Source organism: Ovis aries, chromosome 2 (genome assembly GCF_016772045.2).
Source record: "Ovis aries strain OAR_USU_Benz2616 breed Rambouillet chromosome 2, ARS-UI_Ramb_v3.0, whole genome shotgun sequence".
Lineage (NCBI taxonomy): Eukaryota > Metazoa > Chordata > Mammalia > Artiodactyla > Bovidae > Ovis > Ovis aries.
The window spans coordinates 220,771,852-220,791,309 of NC_056055.1; the positions used below are offsets into that span (position 1 = coordinate 220,771,852).

The 19,458-nt window shown below is 43.2% G+C and overlaps 1 protein-coding gene across 1 annotated transcript in view; it reads left to right on the plus strand.

The window, feature by feature from the left end:
• LOC101111528 (sterol 26-hydroxylase, mitochondrial) overlaps window positions 1-19,458 on the plus strand; it is a 40,335-nt gene that overhangs the window by 14,467 nt on the left and 6,410 nt on the right. The window contains exon 2 of the mRNA XM_027965195.2: window positions 18,589-18,779. Coding sequence (XP_027820996.2) covers window positions 18,589-18,779 — 191 coding nt within the window. The remainder of the gene's footprint in view (window positions 1-18,588; window positions 18,780-19,458) is intronic.

Consider the following 19,458-nt stretch of genomic DNA (forward strand, 5'->3'; position numbering starts at 1 on the left):
CTATGGGGTCACACAGAGTTGGACACAACTGAAGTGACTTAGCAGCAGCAGCAGCGGCAGCAGACTGCACCCAGGCTCCTCGTTCAGGGGACAACTAGAGTTGTCAGCAGCCACACCTCCCCCACCTCAGCTGGGCCACAGAAGTTCTGGGCAGTGTGATTGTCTATTGCCACCCATGCTGAAGCCTGTAGAACAACCCGTGACTGATGAATAAACAAAAGAGGCCAGCAGTAGCAGGATGAGGCCGAAGAGGCCAAATCAATGTCCAGAAAGTTAATCTTGCTCTGTCATCTTTAGTGGAGACTAGTTCTTTCTGATGCCACTGGATCTTGGGACATTTCTGAGAGTTTTCAGATCAGATTCTCTCTGGCCAGTGGTCAAGTTGAGGGTGGTGACAGCAGTCTGGATTAAACTGGTAAGATGTCTGTAGATAAGAATTGAAAGAGAGAGATTAATAGTCCCTCCCTCCACCCCCAGCCTCCCAGGGTTGATCTCCAATGTCCCACACCGCACAGGTGCACCTGTCATTTCCACGGCCACATGACCAGTTTGAGCAGTCTCTCTAGCAGTCACTCCATTCTTTGTCCCCATCCTCCTGGGTCTTACCCTCACATGATCCCTGGTTTCTCCTGAGGTGCCTCAGTTGTTTCTTTCTTGTATACCTGGTACCACCCTAGAACATCTCCCACCTCCTGACATGGGGGCCACATCAAGACCATCTTAGGAGTTGTCACCTCATATCAAGGTCATTACCATTAACATCTATGATTGTGCAACAGCGGCAAGCAAAGATGGGGACTGAAGAAGCACCAAAACAAGACTGAGCCCCAAAACAAGTTGTTTGAAGTCAAGAAAACTTGGCAGACTGCCAGCTACAAAGGCCAGTGGCAAAGGACACTTTGGGGCACATAGCAAAGGGGTACTGGATCTGGCCTGTCCTGGCAAATAGACTGTGTAGGTCCCCTATCATTTGAGTAGTTCACTCCCTGACTCATCTTTCTACTTGCAATTTCTGGTGGCCTGGTTTCCCAAGGAGGTAGGTGTGGGAAGAAAAGTGGAAGAATGAGAAGAGGGAATTATGTAGTTCGGGTCTCTTACAGCCTATCTGGACCTCTTGCCACCTTCCCCATATCATAATGAAAAATTGCTTGAACAGGAGGTACTCTTCTGGTGAACTGCCACATTTATAGTCCAAACTGATTTTCTTAAGTGTCCACTGGGAACTGAGCCTTGGTTGTCCAGTTATCTTTTTCAACTTCTCCTTTAAGTGTCTGTTTCCTCTTTCAGTGGCACCTGCTCCCTGGGGGTGATATGAGGCATGAAAGATCCAGTGAATACCCCCAAGTAGCTGCCCACTGGTAGGCAGTTGTTACTATAAAGGTGGTGCCACTGTCTGATTGGATGCTCTTGGGAATCCAAATATGTAATACAGTCCATCTAAGGGTCTTTGACTATGCACCTATTCCACCCCCATCTGCTGTGTGGATGAAGATGGCAGTGCCATGCCTTGAAAAGGTATCTACTGCAGCCAGTGTCCAATGCCATCCTTATGAGAATGATAGGGGACCTACATAGTCTATTTGCCAGGACAGGCCAGATCCAGTACCCCTTTGCTATGTGCCCCAAAGTGTCCTTTGCCACTGGCCTTTGTAGCTGGCAGTCTGCCAAGTTTTCTTGACTTTGCTCAAACAACTTGTTTTGGGGCTCAGTCTTGAATTGTGAACCGTTTACCATGCCTTGTGCAATGGGCATCCCAGATCTTATCAGTTTGCTGATTCCACTGATGTTCATCCAAGAACACCTTTTCCATAGACATCACCTGGGTCACAGACAGGGAGTGTGGATCTTGTGTAATCTGCTGCCACAATGGTATCCTCAGAAAGGCTGAGACTTGACTAGCTAGGCATCCTGCAGCCAAGTAACAGCCCATTCTGCCCTGAATCAGTGAAAATGTAACAGGGTATTTATGGATAGGTCTTTTCAAGGCAAATAACATAGCTCATAACTCTGCCCAGTAAGTGGCATTTCTGCGCATAGTTTCTGCACCTTGCAGCATATTGGATCATAGTTCCCTGACCAGGGATTGAACCTGTGCCCCTGCCTTGGGGGCACAGAGTCTTAATCACTGGACTGCCAGGGATGCCCCTTCCATGCAGATCATGCATACTTTTAAACATTTTTCTTTGTGTTGCACAACAGTAGCTGCTCAGTACACCCCACGGCCTTCAACTTAGCTGATCCATCCATGAAACAGGCCAAGGCATTGTCAGGAACCTCAGTGTGTTGAAGCCCCCAAGAAACCCAAGGTTTAAGTATATACCCTGCATTTGAATCAGCACATCTAGAGAGTGACTAACCACTTAATGCTAGGTTTACTTCTTTCTTGGACATTGTTCTCATGTCTTCCCCCCGCCCCACCATTTTTTTTTTTTTTTTTTTGCCTTGCCGTGCAGCTTGTAGTATCTTAGTTCACTAACCAGGGATTGAACTCGGGCCACAGTAGTGAAAGTACAGAGTCCTAACTACTGGAGCACTAGGGAATTCCTCTGGTGTTCTCCTTTCTGACTCATCTCATGAGAGGCACATCAGGGTACAGCAACACTTTGCTTTGTCTATCTCTCAATGTCCACCAGAACTCAAAAACAAGCTAGGCAGTATCTTTCAAATGGAGTGTTCTAAGTGGTGATGTCAGGCAAACACCACGTCCAAACCCCTAGAGAGCCAGTGCCTAGTGGCCACGTAACTTTGCCACAGCTTCTGTCTGCATAATTGTTAGTCACTGACACACGCCTTGTAGATGACTATCATCATGATCACATGGCATTCTCCCCTGAACGTCTATGTCCAAATTTCCCCTTTTTATGGGGGCCCCAGTCATACTGGATTGAGGTCCACCCTTGTGACCTCATTTTAACTGGATTACTTCTATAAAGACATCATCTTAAAATAAGGTCACATTCTGAGGTACTAGGCTTAGGACTTCAACAGATAAATTTGCCAGTGGGACCCAGTTCAAGCCATAACACCCTCTTTTAGCCTGAAGGGCATTTATCTCGATCTGTGTCTAGGCTTCCATTCTGGAAAATTGGTTGCCTAGAACCAAATAGTTTTCCAGCATCTCTCTTTGGGGCACAAGAGAAGATATAACTGTCCCTTAAAGATTGATGGTACTCATTGAATAAACTGCTCCACCTAACCCTGAGTGACTATCTTATCATCTGGGCATTCGTGATTTCCACTATAAATCCAGGCCTGAGTTACAGTGGCCCTCCAGGAAGTTATAGTTTCCTCTCTTGTCATCTGTGGGTGATTGTGAGATGATGGCTTCATTGTGGATGTAAAGACTCACTGTAACAAGCCCTAATTAGTCTTTACCTGTTCTTCCTCCACCCACATGTCATCAGTAAGGTATTCATGGCCAGAGTGGCTAGGAGCTTCATTTCAGTTCAGTTCAGTTGCTCAGTCATGTCCAACTCTTTGCAACCCCATGGACTGCAGCACGCCAGCCCTCCCCGTCCATCACCAGCTTCCAAAGCTTACTCAAACTCATGTCCATTGAGTCGGTGATGCCATCCAACCCTCATCCTCTGTTGTCCCCTTCTCCTCCTGCCTTCAATCGTTCCCAGCATCAGGGTCTTTTCAAATGAATTAGTTCTTCACACCAGGTGGCCAGAGTATTGGAGTTTCAGCTTCAACGTCATCCCTTCCAATGAAGATTCAGGACTGATTTCCTTTAGGATGGACTGGTTGGATCTCCTTACTATCCAAGGGGCTCTCAAGAGTCTTCTCCAACACCACAGTTCAAAAGCATCAATTCTTCGGCGCTCAGCTTTCTTTATAGTCCAGCTCTCACATCCATACATGACAACTGGAAAAAGCATAGCTTTGACTAGACGGACTTTTGTTAACAATGTCTCTGCTTTTTAATATGCTATCTGCTGCTGCTGCTGCTAAGTCGCTTCAGTCATGTCCGACTCCGTGCGATCCCATAGACGGCAGCCCACCAGGCTCCCCCGTCCTTGGCATTCTCCAGACAAGAACACTGGAGCGGGTTGCCATTTCCTCCAATGCATGAAAGTGAGAAGTGAAAGGGAAGTTGCTCAGTCGTGTCCGACTGTTCGCAACCCCATGGACTCCAGTCCACCAGGCTCCTCTGTCCGTGGGACTTTCTAGGCAAGAGTACTGGAGTGGGTTGCCATTGCCTTCTCCGGTAATATGCCATCTAGGTTGGTCATAACTTTTCTTCCAAGGAGCAAGCATCTTTTAATTTCATGACTGCAGTCACCATCTGCAATGATTTTGCTGCTGCTGCTGCTAAGTCGCTTCAGTCGTGTCCGACTCTGTGCGACCCCATAGACGGCCTCCTACCAGGCTCCTCTGTCCCTGGGATTCTTCAGGCAAGAACACTGGAGTGGGTTGCCATTTCCTTCAGTGCATGAAAGTGAAAAGTGAAAGTGAAGTCACTCAGTCGTGTCCGACTCTTAGCGACCTCATGGACTGCAGCCTACCAGGCTCCTCCATCCATGGGGTTTTCCAGGCAAGAGTACTGGAGTGGGGTGCCATTACCTTTTCTGGCAGTGATTTTGGAGCCCCCCAAAATAAAGCCTGTCACTGTTTCCCCATCTATTTGCCATGAAGTGGTGGGACCAGATGTCATGATCTTAGTTTTCTGAATGTTGAGCTTTAAGTCAACTTTTTCACTCTCCTCTTTCACTTTCATCAAGAGGCTCTTTAGTTCCTCTTCACTTTCTGCCATAAGAGTGGTATCATCTGCATATCTGAGGTTATGGATATTTCTCCTGGCAATCTTGATTCTAGCTTGTGCTTCATCCAGTCCAGCATTTCTCATGATGTGCTCTGCATATAAGATAAATAAGCAGGGGGACAATATAAAGCCTTAATGTACTCCTTTTCCTATTTGGAACCAGTCTGATGTTCCATGTCCAGTTCTAACTGTTGCTTCCTGACCTGCATACAGATTTCTCAGGAGGTAGGTCAGGTGGTCTGGTATTCCCATATCTTTCAGAATTTTCCACAGTTTGATGTGATCCACACAGTCAAAGGCTTTGGCGTAGTCAGTAAGACAAAAATATATGTTTTTCTGGAACTCTCTTGCTTTTTCAATGATCCAATGGATGTTGGCAATTTGATCTCTGGTTCCTCTGCTTTTTCTAAATCCAGCTTGAACATTGGGAAGTTCATAGTTCATGTACTATTGAAGCCTGGCTTGAAGAATTTTGAGCATCACTTTGCTAGCATGTGAGATGAGTACAGTTGTGCAGTAGTTTGAGCATTCTTTGGCATTGCCTTTCTTTAGGATTGGAATGAAAACTGACCATTTGCAGTCCTGTGGCCACTGCTAAGTTTTCCAAATGTGCTGGCATATTGAGTGTAGCACTTTCACAGCATCATCTTTTAGGATTTGAAATAGCTCAACTGGAATTCTAGGAGCTTGAAGTCAGTCATTAGGTGATGAATTGATTTCCATGCCTTCTCAACAAGCAGAACTGGTGTGGCTTTTGCATCTGCTACTGGGAGCAACCAAACTTCAAGAGTCTCATTAGATTTTTAGCCAAATCTATTTCCAGTTTCTCCTTTCCTGCTCCTTGTAAGAAGGGATCTTGGTCTATCTCTGAGAAGCTGACTGCCCTGGATGAGTAAAGATATTTTATGTATGGTCATAACCTCCTGTCCTAGCCAGGCAATTTCGCTTTCCTGGTGATACAGAAGGGAAAGGAACAATCATAGAATGCTTCTAAAAAACTGTGTGGAGCCTTTAAAAGGCCCCTTTTAAAGGACTTCCCTGATGGCTCAGGTGGTAAAGAATCTCCCTGAAACTGGGCTCAATCCCTGAGCTCAGGGATCTTGAAAAGATCCCCTTGAGAAGGGTATGGCTACCCACTCCCATATTCTTGCCTGGAGAATTCCATAGACAGAACAGCCTGGCAAGCTAGTCCATGGGATCACAAAGTCAGACATGACTGAGCAACTAACACTTTTCTTTTTAACTCTAAGCATCAGTGGAATTCATTAGGCTCTCAGGACAACGGTCAAGGACTCCAGCCCCCTTGTCGCTAAGTACACCAGCAATCAGGTCCTGCCACTGCCCACTGGGAGCCCATTCCATACCTTGTGAGTTGGCCTGCTGGGGTCCCACTTTCATTTTTCTAAAAGGATGTTGTGACTTTATCAGCTTTGGGGAGGTTGTTGTTTTTCAGTCCCTAAGTCGTGTCTGAGTCTTTACAACTTCATCAACTGCAGCATACCAGGCTCCTGTGTCCTCCACTATCTTCCAGAGCTTGCTCACATTCATGTCTATTGAGTTGGTGATGCTGTCTAATTGTCTCATCTTCTGCTGCCCTTTCTCCATTTGCCTTCAATCTTTCCCAGCATCAAGGTCTTTTCAAATGAGTCAGCTCTTCGCATGAGGTGGCCAAAGTATTGGAGCTTCAGCATTAATCCTTTCAATGAATATTCAGGGTTGATTTCCTTTAGGATTGACTGGTTTGATATCCTTGCTGTCCAAAGGACCGTCAAGAGTCTTCTCCAGCACCACAATTCAAAAGCATCAGTTCTTTGGCGCTCAGCCTTCTCTATGGTCCAATTCTCACATCTAATACCCGACTACTGGAAAAACTATAGCTTTGACTATATGGACCTTTGTTGGCAAAGTGGTGTCTCTGATTTTTTATACTCTGCCTAGGTTTGTCGTAGCTTTCCTTCCAAAGAGCAAATGTCTTTTAATTTCATGGCTGCAGTCACCATCAGCAGTGATTTTGGAGCCAAAGAAAATAAAATCTGTTACTCCTTCCTCTTTTCCCTGTCTATTTGCCATGAAGTGAAGGGACCGGATACATGATCTTAGTTTTTTGAATGTTGAGTTTTGAACCAGCTTTTTCACTTTCCTCTTTCACTCTCATCAAGAGGCTCTTTAGTTCCTCTTTATTTTTTGCCAGTGGTTATCATCTGCATATCAGAGGTTGTTGATATTTCTGGCAGCAATATTTGGGAGGAGAGGGTTCAAAATCCCATGTAGTCTGTCTGTCAGGAGCAGGGGGGCAACACCCCTGGAGTATGGTTCCTTTTGCAAGTACAGTATTTATATCAGGAACATACTGCTTTTTAGTTGGTAAAAGATAGCAATTTTTCTTTGACTGCCAGCGGGATTCTGTGTTGTCACTCCAACATTGTTTGGGGAAACCACTTGACAAGCTCACTCCAAATCTTGTTGGGGCTTAGCAGTCAACCCTGCTGAGATCTTTATCTTGCTAATCAAGATTTCCTTTCAGGGCTTCCCTGGTGGCTTAGTGGTAGACAATGCAGGAGACACGGGTTTAGGTTCGGTCCCCGGTCCAGGAAGATCCCATGTGCTGTGGAGCAACTAAGCCTGAGAACCACAAGTATTGAGCCTATGCTCCACAATGAGAGGAAACCACTGCGATGAGAAACCTGCCCACCTCAACTAAATAGTAGCTCCCCACTCACCTCAACTAGAGAAAGTCCATGCAGCAACAGAGATGCAGCACAGCCAACAATAAATAGATAAATAAAATTATTCTTTTTAAAAAGACATTATACATTTAAAACTTTGGACATCAGAGGAAGTTTCCTAACATTTTTGAAAGTCACATAATTAAACATTGTATTACTGGTTTCACATTTTTGCCAAAGTAGTAGGAGGAATGGCCTCAGACGTCTCACTTGCAGGATCACTTCCCCTTTTGTTCTCTCTTCACTGTGGTTCTTGCCCCAAACTATTATAGTTGCTTTTTTTTTTTTTTTCACAGAAACCCAGACACAGGAATGTAGAACAGGCACCTCAGGAATTCCACAGTGGCTGGAAGCCCAGGGGTCCAGCGCAGGCAGCCAACCCCACCCACTACCAGAAAGCACCAATTTCAGTTTTCAGTGGCTGGTTATGGACAAAATAGATAGGACTGTGAGAAGACCCCCTACTCCTCTGCAGGATGAGTCTACTCTCTCCTAACCTGGCCACCCAACCCCTCCACCCACCACCACTTTCCTCCTCCCCTCACACGCTAAAGAACAGCCCTAAACAAAAGGGGTCAGATGACTGTGATGCTGAGTTGTGGAGTACCAGGTTGTTGGGGAGTCCCTGCTAGCCTGCAGGAAGAGATTTTATTATCTGTAGCTCTTTTCTCAGAGGGGAGAACAGCACGGCTACATTGGTCAGAACTCAGAGGCAATGGGAAACTCTCAGGATTTTGAGGACTTATGCCTGTCAGGAGATATAGGGGACATAGGGAGGGAGATAGCTGGGTGACAGCTACATGCAGGTCTCCAGTTCTGTTATGGGAGGAAAGGGCATTCGGCCTCAGGGAAGGCTGGTTTGGACAAAAAAATGTTGCCTGCCATATCAGTCAACACAGGATACAGTGGTCATTAAGTCATTGGCCACTGGAGCTGCCCCCAGCAATCTGCTGAGAGGGGATCCAGGGTAGAAAAGAGCAAGATACTGGCCCTAGGTAGCTAAGGTGCATATCAAAGGAATGATTTCAATGAGCCCAGACTCTTGCATATATGTGACAGGGACAGAATAAAGGGACAAAGTTGATAATTAAATAAGTAATCCTACTAGGGGATTATAAGTAGAAAAAATATAGGATACCCCTGTTAAGTTAATGATTACTTAAGAAGGTTTCAGTTCAGTTCAGTTCAGTTCAGTCGCTCAGTCATGTCCGACTCTTTGCGACCCCATGAATCACAGCACACCAGGCCTCCCTGTCCATCACTATCTCCCGGAGTTCACTCAGACTCACATCCATTGAGTCGGTGATGCCATCCAGCCATCTCATCCTCTGTCGTCCCCTTTTCCTCCTGCCCCCAATCCCTCCCAGCATCAGAGTCTTTTCCAATGAGTCAACTCTTCGCGTGAGGTGGCCAAAGTACTGAAGTTTCAGCTTCAGCATCATTCCTTCCAAAGAACACCCAGGGCTGATCTCCTTTAGAATGGACTGGTTGGATCTCCTTGCAGGTTTACTTAACCACAAAACCGAGCAAGCTTGCTTAATGAGCAACAAAACCATGCAAATAGAAACATGAGACAGGCCCCAAAGCAATAAAACAATGGTGGCATGAGACCCACAGCTTGCCCAGTGAGCTCAGTGAGTTAGGACACGCTCTCTACACACATAAAAAGCAATAATTTCTGGACCTAGCTTGACCATATAAAGACATGTAAACTCCCCTGCTCAACCTGGAGGAGGAACTAATGATGGAAGCGTGACATCTACTCAAGAAAAACAAGGTGTTCTCCCTCCACCCCACTTTTCTTTTTATTATAAAACTGTAGCTGAGTAAGTTCTTGAGGTATAGCATCCTCACCTGCCTGCTTGTAAGCCTCACAAACATCCTATTCTAATAAATCACTTCTTGTCATCGCTTTGCTTCTTGTGGAATTCTTTCTGCACCGAGACATAAAGAACCACACAGAGCTCTTCAGAGGACCCTCACAATGCCACCCAACAGTTTCACATAGAAAAGCACTAAGTTTGTTAATTGCAGATGTCTGGTTTTCTTTAAGTAACAGTAATCTTCTGATGTTCCAACTACCTGGGTTTTGTTGCAAAAGCTGTTACATATACTGTTTCCTCACTTACCTCTTTGGAGCAGTCCCTCAGAGCTATCTGAGAGGCTGCCTTCTGGGCTTAAGTCTTCAGAAATTTCACTGAATAAAACATAATTCTCAACTTTTAGGTTGTGCATGTTTCTCGGTTGACACAGGGTTCAAGCCTTTGAGTCTGCAGACACATGCAAGATTGGGAGGGGGCCACCACCAGTTTATTATCCAACAGAGTGACAGAGCCTCTGAGCTGGAACTGAAACTAGGACAAAAGTCTCCTTCCAGGCAATCCTTGACCCCTCAACTGAAATGAACAAGACAGCTGTGGATGACTGACTTGAATTCAAAACCCATGACAATGAGACAGGCACATTTTTTTTTTTCCTTATAAAATGACCCTTCTTCTAAAAAAAGGCAAATAAATATGAGTTGCCTACTAATTATTTGTGATTACATAACTCATGTAAGAGCATGTCATTTCGACTTAGTTGAAGTAATTTGCAGAAGTAACATGTGATAAATTTCTGTATTGTAGAGAAATCAGAAAATATAAAGACACAAAACAAAGAAAATCCAAATCTTCCATCTCAACACCCTCTACATATGAAGTGTCTGGCACACATAGGTGTTAATAAGCATTTGTGGGCTTCCCTGGTGACTCAGTGGAAAAGAATCCACCTGTCAATGCAGGAGACATGGATTCAGTCCCTGGTTTGGGAAAATCTCACATGCTGCAGAGCAACTAAGCCCACGTGCAACTACTATTGAGCCTGTGCCCTAGAGCCTTCCTGTGCATTACAAGGGAAGCCACCACAATGAGAAGCCTGCGTACCTCAACTAGAGAACAGCCCCTGCGTGCTGCAACTAGAGAAATGCCCACACAGCAATGAAGACTCAGCATAGCCAAAAATAAATAAATAGAATTTTTTTAAAAAGCATTTGTGAAATGAATGCATAAATATACACATAGTCTTTAGGGCAAGTAGGTATTAATCCTGCTTGTTTGTCTTTGGTGAATAGACTTCCACACTTCCCCCATGCATCATCCACATATGTACTTTTTGAATGAAAGCATAGCATATACTCTCTTTTATAACCTGCCCTTTACTAATGTGAATATCTTTTACTATCACTTGAGTAACAGTTTTTAATGGGTATTGCATTGTGGCTACATGAGAATATACTGAAGCTTATTGTTATATGTTTAGATTTTTAAATGTATAAAGGTTTGATAAGTATATCTATCGCTAAATATCATGCACATCGTGAATTAGCTCCTTAAAATAAATTCTCCTGAAGTGGAATTAGTGCAGTAAAAGATTTCATGCAGGCCTTTGATATATATTGGCTGCCAAATCATCCTCCAGAAGTTATAAGGGCAACAGTTTTGCGCAATAGGGAGCATTCCCATTATAAAAGAGTCTCTGCCAGTGTCTTCTTCCCAGAGCAAATAGACAAATGAGCAAACACCCCTAAAAACCTGATCTTTAATCCTATATAAGTAGCTGGCAAGGCAAAGGAAATGTTGGTCTGGTCCTGTCTTCTCGATTCACAAGAGAGGAAGTCTTGGAACCACAGAAGGGCCAACTTAGGGGAAGCCCCCTCACTCCCTTTCTGTTCTCTCTTTGCTGAGGGGAAATCTCTGCAGGGCCCTTTCTGAGCCTCTGGAGGTTTTAAGTATCACAAACTTCTAGGCTTTTTCTTAGGGGAAATTCACGAAGTATAAAACAACGAACCATTTTAAAGTGCACAATTCAGCAGCATTTAGTGTATTATTAATGTTATAAAACTACTGCCTCTCTCTAGTTTCATAACTTTTCCAAGTTTCGATACCCTGGAAAGAGACCCTGTTATTAGTCACTTCTCATTCCCCTTAATGCCACCCTTTGGTATAAACATTAATCTGCTTTCCATCTTTATGGATTTGCCTTTTTCAGATATATCATACAAATGGAATCATACAATATGAGAGCTTTTGTCTCAGCTTCTTTCAGTTAGCATATGTTTTCAAATTTCATCCAAATTTTAGCTTGTCTTGTACTCCCGTACTTTGTTCCTTTTTATGGCGGAATTGTTCCTTTTTTTTTTTTTAATTTTTATTTTTACTTTATTTTACTTTACAATACTGTATTGGTTTTGCCATACATTGACATGAATCCACCACGGGTGTGGCAGGATTGTTCCTATTTATGGCAGAATACTATTCCCTTGTATGTATATCCCACAATTTTCTTACCCATTCATCCGTTGATGACTTTCAGGTTGTTTCCACCTTTTGATGATTATAAGTAATCCTGCTGTAAACATTCCTATACAAGTCTCTGTGTGGTATATGTTTTCATTTCTCTTGAGTATATGCCTAGGAATGGAATTGCTGGATCATATGGTAATTCTTAATGTTTAACTTTTTGGGAACTTGCCAAATGGTTTTCTACAGCAGCTGCACTATTTTTACTTTCCCATCGGCAATGTAAAAGGGCTTCAATTTCTCTACCTGCTTGCCAACAACTTGTTATATTCAGTGTTTTGGATTTAAATCATTCTAGTGGATATAACCCCTGGAGAAAGAAATGGCAACCCACTCCAGTATTCTTGCCCGGTAAATCCCTCGGATGAAGGAACCTGGCGGGCTACAGTCCACGGGGTCACAAAAGAGTCAGATACAACGTAGTGACTAAACAACAAGTGGATATGAAATGCTTCCTTTTTATGGTTTTGATTTTCATTCCTTAATGATCAGTGATGTTGAACATCTCTTTGTGTGTTTATTGGTTATTTGTATATCTTTGGAGAAATGTCAAGTGCTTTCATCCTTTGAAAACTGGACTGTCTTCTTGTTGAGTTTTAAAGAGTTTTCTGTATATTCTAGATATTAAACCCTCATCAGATATATGATTTGCCAATATTTTCTCTCATTATGTAAATTGTTTATTCACATTCTTGATAAAGTCCTTTGATATGCAAAAGTTTTAAATTTTTATGAAGTCCAGGTTTTCTGTTTTTTCCTTTTATTGCTCATATGTTCAGTTCAGTTCAGTTCAGTCGCTCAGTCGTGTCCGACTCTTTGTGCCCCATGAATCACAGCATGCCAGGCCTCCCTGTCCATCACCATCTCCCAGAGTTCACTCAGACTCATGTCCATCGAGTCAGTGATGCCATCCAGCCATCTCATCCTCTGTCGTCCCCTTCTCCTCCTGCCCCCAATCCCTCCCAACATCAGAGTCTTTTCCAATGAGTCAACTCTCCGCATGAGGTGGCCAAAGTACTGGAGCTTCAGCTTTAGCATCATTCCTTCCAAAGAAATCCCAGGGTTGATCTCCTTCAGAATGGACTGGTTGGATCTCCTTGCAGTCCAAGGGACCCTCAAGAGTCTTCTCCAGCACCACAGTTCAAAAGCATCAATTCTTCGGCACTCAGCCTTCTTCACAGTCCAACTCTCACATCCATACATGACCACAGGAAAACCATAGCCTTGACTAGACGGACCTTAGTCGGCAAAGTAATGTCTCTGCTTTTGAATATGCTATCTAGGTTGGTCATAACTTTTCTTCCAAGGAGTAAGCGTCTTTTAATTTCATGGCTGTAGTCACCATCTGCAGTGATTTTGGAGCCCAAAAAAATAAAGTCTGACACTGTTTCCACTGTTTCCCCATAAATCTAAGAAACCATTGCTAAATCCAAGATCATGACGATTTACCACTGTGTTTTATTCTGAGAGTTTTATAGTTTTAGCTCTTTTATTTAGGGATTTGGTCCATTTTGAGTTAATTTTTGTATATGGAGTGAGGTAGGGGTCCAACTTCACGCTTTTGCACTTGGTTATCCATTTGTCCTAACACTATTTATTGATGAGATTGTTCTTTTCCCCCTGAATGATATGGGCACTCTTGTCAAAAATCTGTTGATCATAGATATTTAGGTTTATTTCTGGATATCTTGATTCTAGTCCTTGGGTCTATACGTGTATCATTATGCTATTACCAAACTGTTTTGATTACTGTAGCTTTGTAATAAGTTTTAAAATCAGAAAGTATGAGTCTTCCATCTTTGTTTTTCTTATTAAACATTGTTTCAGCCATTTAGGGCTCTTGCAATTTCATATGAATTTGAGGATTGGTTTCTGAGAAAAGCCCATGAAAGTTTTAATGGAGATTGCATTGAATCTGTAGGTCACTTGGGAGAGCAGTGCCATTTTAACAGTATTAAGTTATCCAATCTGTGAACATAGGATATCTTTCCATTTATTTAGGCCTTTAATTTCTTTCAGCAGTGTTTTGTAGTTTTCAGTGTACAAGTGTTTTACCTCCTTGGTTAAATTTATTGTTAGTAATTTTATTCTTTTGGATGTTATATATTAGTTTACTCTGGCTGCTCTAACAAAATACCACAAACTGGGTGTCTTAAACAACAAAATTAGTGTTTTTCACAGTTCTGAAGGCTGAAAGTAGAAGATAAGGTACCAGAATAGTTGATTTCTGGTGAGAGTCTTTTTCTAACAGGAGTAGAGCAGGCACATGCCCATTAGCTGGAGACTGTTAGTGTGACACCCTTAGCACAGTGGTTTGAGGTCCCACTCTACCAATAGCGGACCTCACTGTGGTCCTTGTGGTAAAGGGTACAGTAAGAGGTGGATCGTGGTCCTCTCCCCAGGGCACTCCAGGCCCTCAGGTCTTGGGGCTGGTGGGGTGATCTAGAGAGGCCCAGGGACGGGCTGAAGGCTGGGGCTGTGTCCTGAAGAGCTCCTGAGTCCTTGCAAGGGCCGCCCACTGGCTGGGCCCAGGCTTCAAGGCAGCAGTGAACTTCTCCCCCATCCCCACCTCTGCAACCTAATGGCAGTGGTAGTATTCATGGGTCACAGTCCATGTGGGCCTCAGAAACTGGACACTGCCATTGAAAGTAACCTTCATCCAACTTCAGGCTTTCCATTCAAGTTTCAAAAATAGGTACAGTTTAGATTGGTTATCTGCTCCTAGGAGGTGACCAGAGGTCAGGGTTAAGTTGAAAGGACATTTCACGTCACTACTTCAGGTCCACCTCTGTGGTTGGGGCTATTTTCAAAGAAGGGCAATTCTTGTGAGCTGGTTGGTATGTGCTACAACAAGTATTCCTATTGATGCTATACAAATGATTGTCTCCAGTTAAGTGAAAAGCCTGAGGGCCAGCTCAGTCCTGGGTACCTGGCTCCCTCAGTGATGACAGCTGGGCTGAGCCTGGGAACCTGGTCCTGAAGGCACCACCAGCTGAGAACCACCTCTTCAGCCAGGAGTGGGCATTGGCGAGAGGACCCAGACCGGGTACTAGATGAATGCTGCTGAACAGGGTCATGAGCCCACACAGGGACCCCCTCCTGTTAGCCTGAATCTGAGAGAGTGAAAGTTGAGCCATGACCTTGCCCTTTTTTGTCAGAATAGAGAATAACATTTGTCTTGGTGGAGGTTTACAGGTACATGGTGACCTGACTGTGATCTGACCTCAAGAACAAAGGATCTGACACCAAGAAAAAAAATTTTTTTTTTTGGAACAACTAAACCATGCCCTAGGCTTCCCAGGTGGCATTAATGGTAAAGAATTGGCCTACCAATGCAGAAGATATAAGAAATGTGTAGTTCGATTCCTAGGTTGGGGAGACCCCCTGGAGGAGGACATGGAAAGCTACTCCAATATTCTTGCCTGGAGAATTCCATGGACACAGGAGCCTGGCAGGCTACGGTCCATAGGGTTGCAAAGAGTCAGACACGACTGAGCAACTAAGCATGCAAGCACAACCATGCCCCTCCTTCTCCTTCATCTTTCTTATAAAAGGGCTTTGCTGAAAGCTTTCAGGAAGTTCAGGGGTTTTAAGGCATGAGCCACTCACTTGTCTCCTTACATGGCCCTGCAGTAAGCCCTTCTCTGCTCCAAATTCTGATGTTTTGGTATTGTTTGGCCTCATTGTGCATTGGGCACACAGACTTGCATTTGGTAACAGTTTTTCTGGCTTGCAGACAACTACCTTTTTCCTGTGTACTTAAATGATCTTTGCTTGGTGTGTGTGTGTGTGTATGTGCACATACACAGAGAACTCTCTGATATCTCTTCTTAGGAGGATACTTACTAATCCTACTGGATCAGGGCCCCACTCTTATTTAATCATACTTTCTTAGATGTCTCTTCTTTAAATATATACTGAGGGTTGGGGCTTCAACCTGTGAGTTTTGGAGAGATGCAAACATTCAGTCCATAAAAGATGCTATTATAATTATCTATTAGAATTATTCTCTTAATTTCCTTTCCATATTATCCTTCCAGGCTTTTTCAAATTAATGCCTGCCCCAGTGGAGCCATTGTTATCAGTGTCCTATGTATCCTCTCCCCTGCTTCCTTTCTGACTCTGTCTCATAAGCTCTGTCTTATCTGCAGCTTGTTATTCTTCCACTTGATTCGTTGGCAACTGCTAAATATTTACTGAGTGCCTGTAATGTGTTTATCACTGCTTCTAGCAGTAGGGGAGGTATAAAGAAGTACATGGTTCCTGCCCTTGAAGGCTTTCAATTTAGTTAAAGAAACAGACATCTACATCTACAAAATAATTTGGGAAATGAACTTCCTTGGTGGTCCAGTGATTAAGACTTCACCTTCCAGTGCAGGGGGTATGAGTTTGGTCCCTGTTCGGGGAACCAAGATCCTGCAAGCATCTCGGGCAAAAAACCAAAACATAAAATACAAGCTGTATTGTAGCAAATTCAATAGAGACTTTTTAAATGGTCCACATAAAAAAAATCTTAAAAAAAATTAAGGAACCATTTATAAGCATAAGTAATCCAATTCTTAACTATGTGGCTCATGCCTTAGGATGTAAATAAACTGTAAACGAGTAGGTCACAGCAGTATCCCCAGCCCCTAGATCAGTATAAGAGGAACAGGATATGAGCTCAATAAATGAGTATTGGATGAATTTAATACTGTCCATCTTTGGAATTTCACTTGGCGGAGGCTAGCCCTCTCATTCATCCTGGAAGATGATCTCCAGGGGACTCTGGTTCTGCAAAGGGGCATTTAGATAGGACCTATCTGAGAACGCTGGGGCTCTCTAACTGGTTCAGGTTACGGCTTAATGGTAGGCTCACAGACATAGCACACATCTCTCAGCAAGTATTCCGGTGTCTTTCTAAAATAAGTTCTTACATAAATAGATCCTTGTTAAGTTCCACCGAGTAAACTAACTGAGAAGAGGAGTATGAAGGAAGAGAGAAGAAAGCAATGTCTAGGCATGGGGGAAAATGTCCCAGAAAATTCCAAACCAATAGCCAGGAAGTGGTGCCAGGAGCTTTGGATTCCAGGCAAGAAGTGGTGCCCAAGCTTATTAACCTGGTCCTTTAAAATATGATTTTTTTCTGATTCCAAGATGAAGGTAGAATACTTGAAAAACAAATCACAGTATAAAGAAGAAAGTAAGCTATCTATAAACCATGACTTAGAGATAAGCATTGTTTGCATCGTTATATAAAAACATTACATGTCATTTTACGTGAACTTAACAGAAGGAAAAAAAATCAAACTTCAGATAAGAACCTAGTATTTAATGTCAACAGTAAGACCCAGTAAAATTGATGATTCTATGGACTATGAGTTCTATAATTTACATAATAGATCTCTTCTCTGTAATTAAAAAAAAAGTTTATTTATTTTATTTTGGGCTGTGTCAGGTCCCAGCTATGGCATGAAGGATCTTTGTGGTATCTTTCAGTACAATGGGCAGGCTTCTCTCTAGTTGTGGCACACAGCTTGGTAGTGGCGGAAAGTGGGCTCAATTGCCCTGTGGAATGTGGATCTTAGTTGCCAACCAGGGATCAAACCCGTGTCCTCTTCATTGAAAGGCAGACTCTTAACCACTGGACCACCAGGGAAGTCCCTTGTCTCTATAATTATAATGTTTCTTTTATAGAAACCCTTTGGACTAATTTTGATATTGGAACACTTCTGATCCTCTTAAAACATATTCAGTAACAGATTATGAAAGATGAAGTACTTGGGAAACCACTATGTTTCATTTTATTTCAGTTTATAGGTGTAATTTAGCTAATAAATTTAATCTTAGTATTTCTGGATTTTTTTAAGTTTTACCTCCCCCTGCCAAAACATATTGTTTTCTCCCTTATTTTCAACAACTATAAAAACATCATTCATTGCAATGTCAATTTCACAGATGTTATGTGTCTCAACTGTCAAGTGCTTTAGAAATTCTAAGATAAAATATTGAGAATTACTTTCCTTAACACAGCTAATAAAATTTTTTATTAAAAAAATTCATGCCACATAGTTTACTTCATACTTACATCTTGATTTTCTCATTCAGCTTCTTATTTTTCCTGACATTTCTAACTGTATTTCTTTTTTCTTATTGGTTATACGAGATGCTTATCTTCTCATGTTTGGAAGAAAACTGCAGGAAATTTAAATGCCTTCTATGACAGGAGGTACAAGAGATTCAGATTGGATCCCTGGGTTGGAGAGATCCCCTGGAGTAGGAAATGGCAAACTGCTCCACTATTCTTGCCTGGGAAATCCCCTGGACAGAGAAGCCTGGCAGGCTACAGTCCATGGGGATGCAAAGAATCAGACATGACTGAGCAGCTGAGCACACACACATGAAGAGGACATAGACATTTTACTATACTTCACTAAGGGCTCAGTTTCCCTAAAACCCTGGACCCCCAATACCTCAGCCTACTCCAGTTTACCAGGTATCTCATTTTCCCAAAATTTCGTTCCTCTAAGACCTCAGTTCCCCCAGTTCTGCCAGCTACTCATTGCTCTCAATACGTTAACTCCTGTGTAACCATTTTTTCCAGGGTTCTCCTTTTAAGACTGCAGGCCATCCCAGCACCTACCTCCTACACAATGAGTTTTGCCCAGCCCACCTGCTCCGGTGTGGCCATGGGACATTTCCTCTATCCTGTTTCTCCTCTCCAGGAAGTGCCTGCTTGCCTAGGCCATGATGATTCAGCTTTGGTTGAACCCCACAGGTGCTGACCAAGGCCAAGTACGGCCCAATATGGATAAACCGAGTAGGGCCTCAGATGCACGTGCACCTGGCCAGTGCCCCACTCCTGGAGCAAGTGATGCGCCAAGAGGGCAAGTACCCAGTGCGGGACGACATGAAACTATGGAAGGAGCACCGGGACCAGCAAGGCCTGTCCTATGGGCCCTTCACCACGTGAGCTGGGGCCGGAGGGACTGGAAGAGGGCCCCAGAGGCCAGGCCCAGGAACGGTGGCACTGGGCAGCCAGAGGATAATGCGCAGAGTAGGATCTCCCTGTGTCCCCCGAGCCTGAGTCTAGAAAAAAGCTTCTGTGTCTAGAAAGTGGTGGTTGGGTTGGACTGAAGCCCATGGACCATTCATTGGCTTTTCCACTAATATATCCTATGACTATGACAAATGAATAATATACCCTCTTTGGGCTTATGTTTCTTATGTATAAAATGGGAAGCTTGAATTACAGGATCTCCAAGGTATCTTTTAGACCTTTCAAGCTCCATGATTCTGTATTATGGTTGAAAATATATTAACTCAAATCGTACTGGGACATATTTACTTATAGTTGAAAAAAAATAGCAGCATCATCTTAGTTGGGAGGGCTCAATTTAATTTTAAGAATATTTTCCAAATTATGTATTATATACTTGTTGTTGGTTATAACTTTCATGGATGCTCTCAACACAGAGAGATATGTGTAGGTTTTAGCCTCAAAGTCATACCTAGAAAAGTTAAGATTATTTTGGCAGTGACACATTGAAAGATGAGCTGAGTATATTATATATTCAAATACCAATTAAGGTAAATAATTGAGAATCATTGGTGATAAACCATTCCCAGTGCCACAACTTGTAATTGG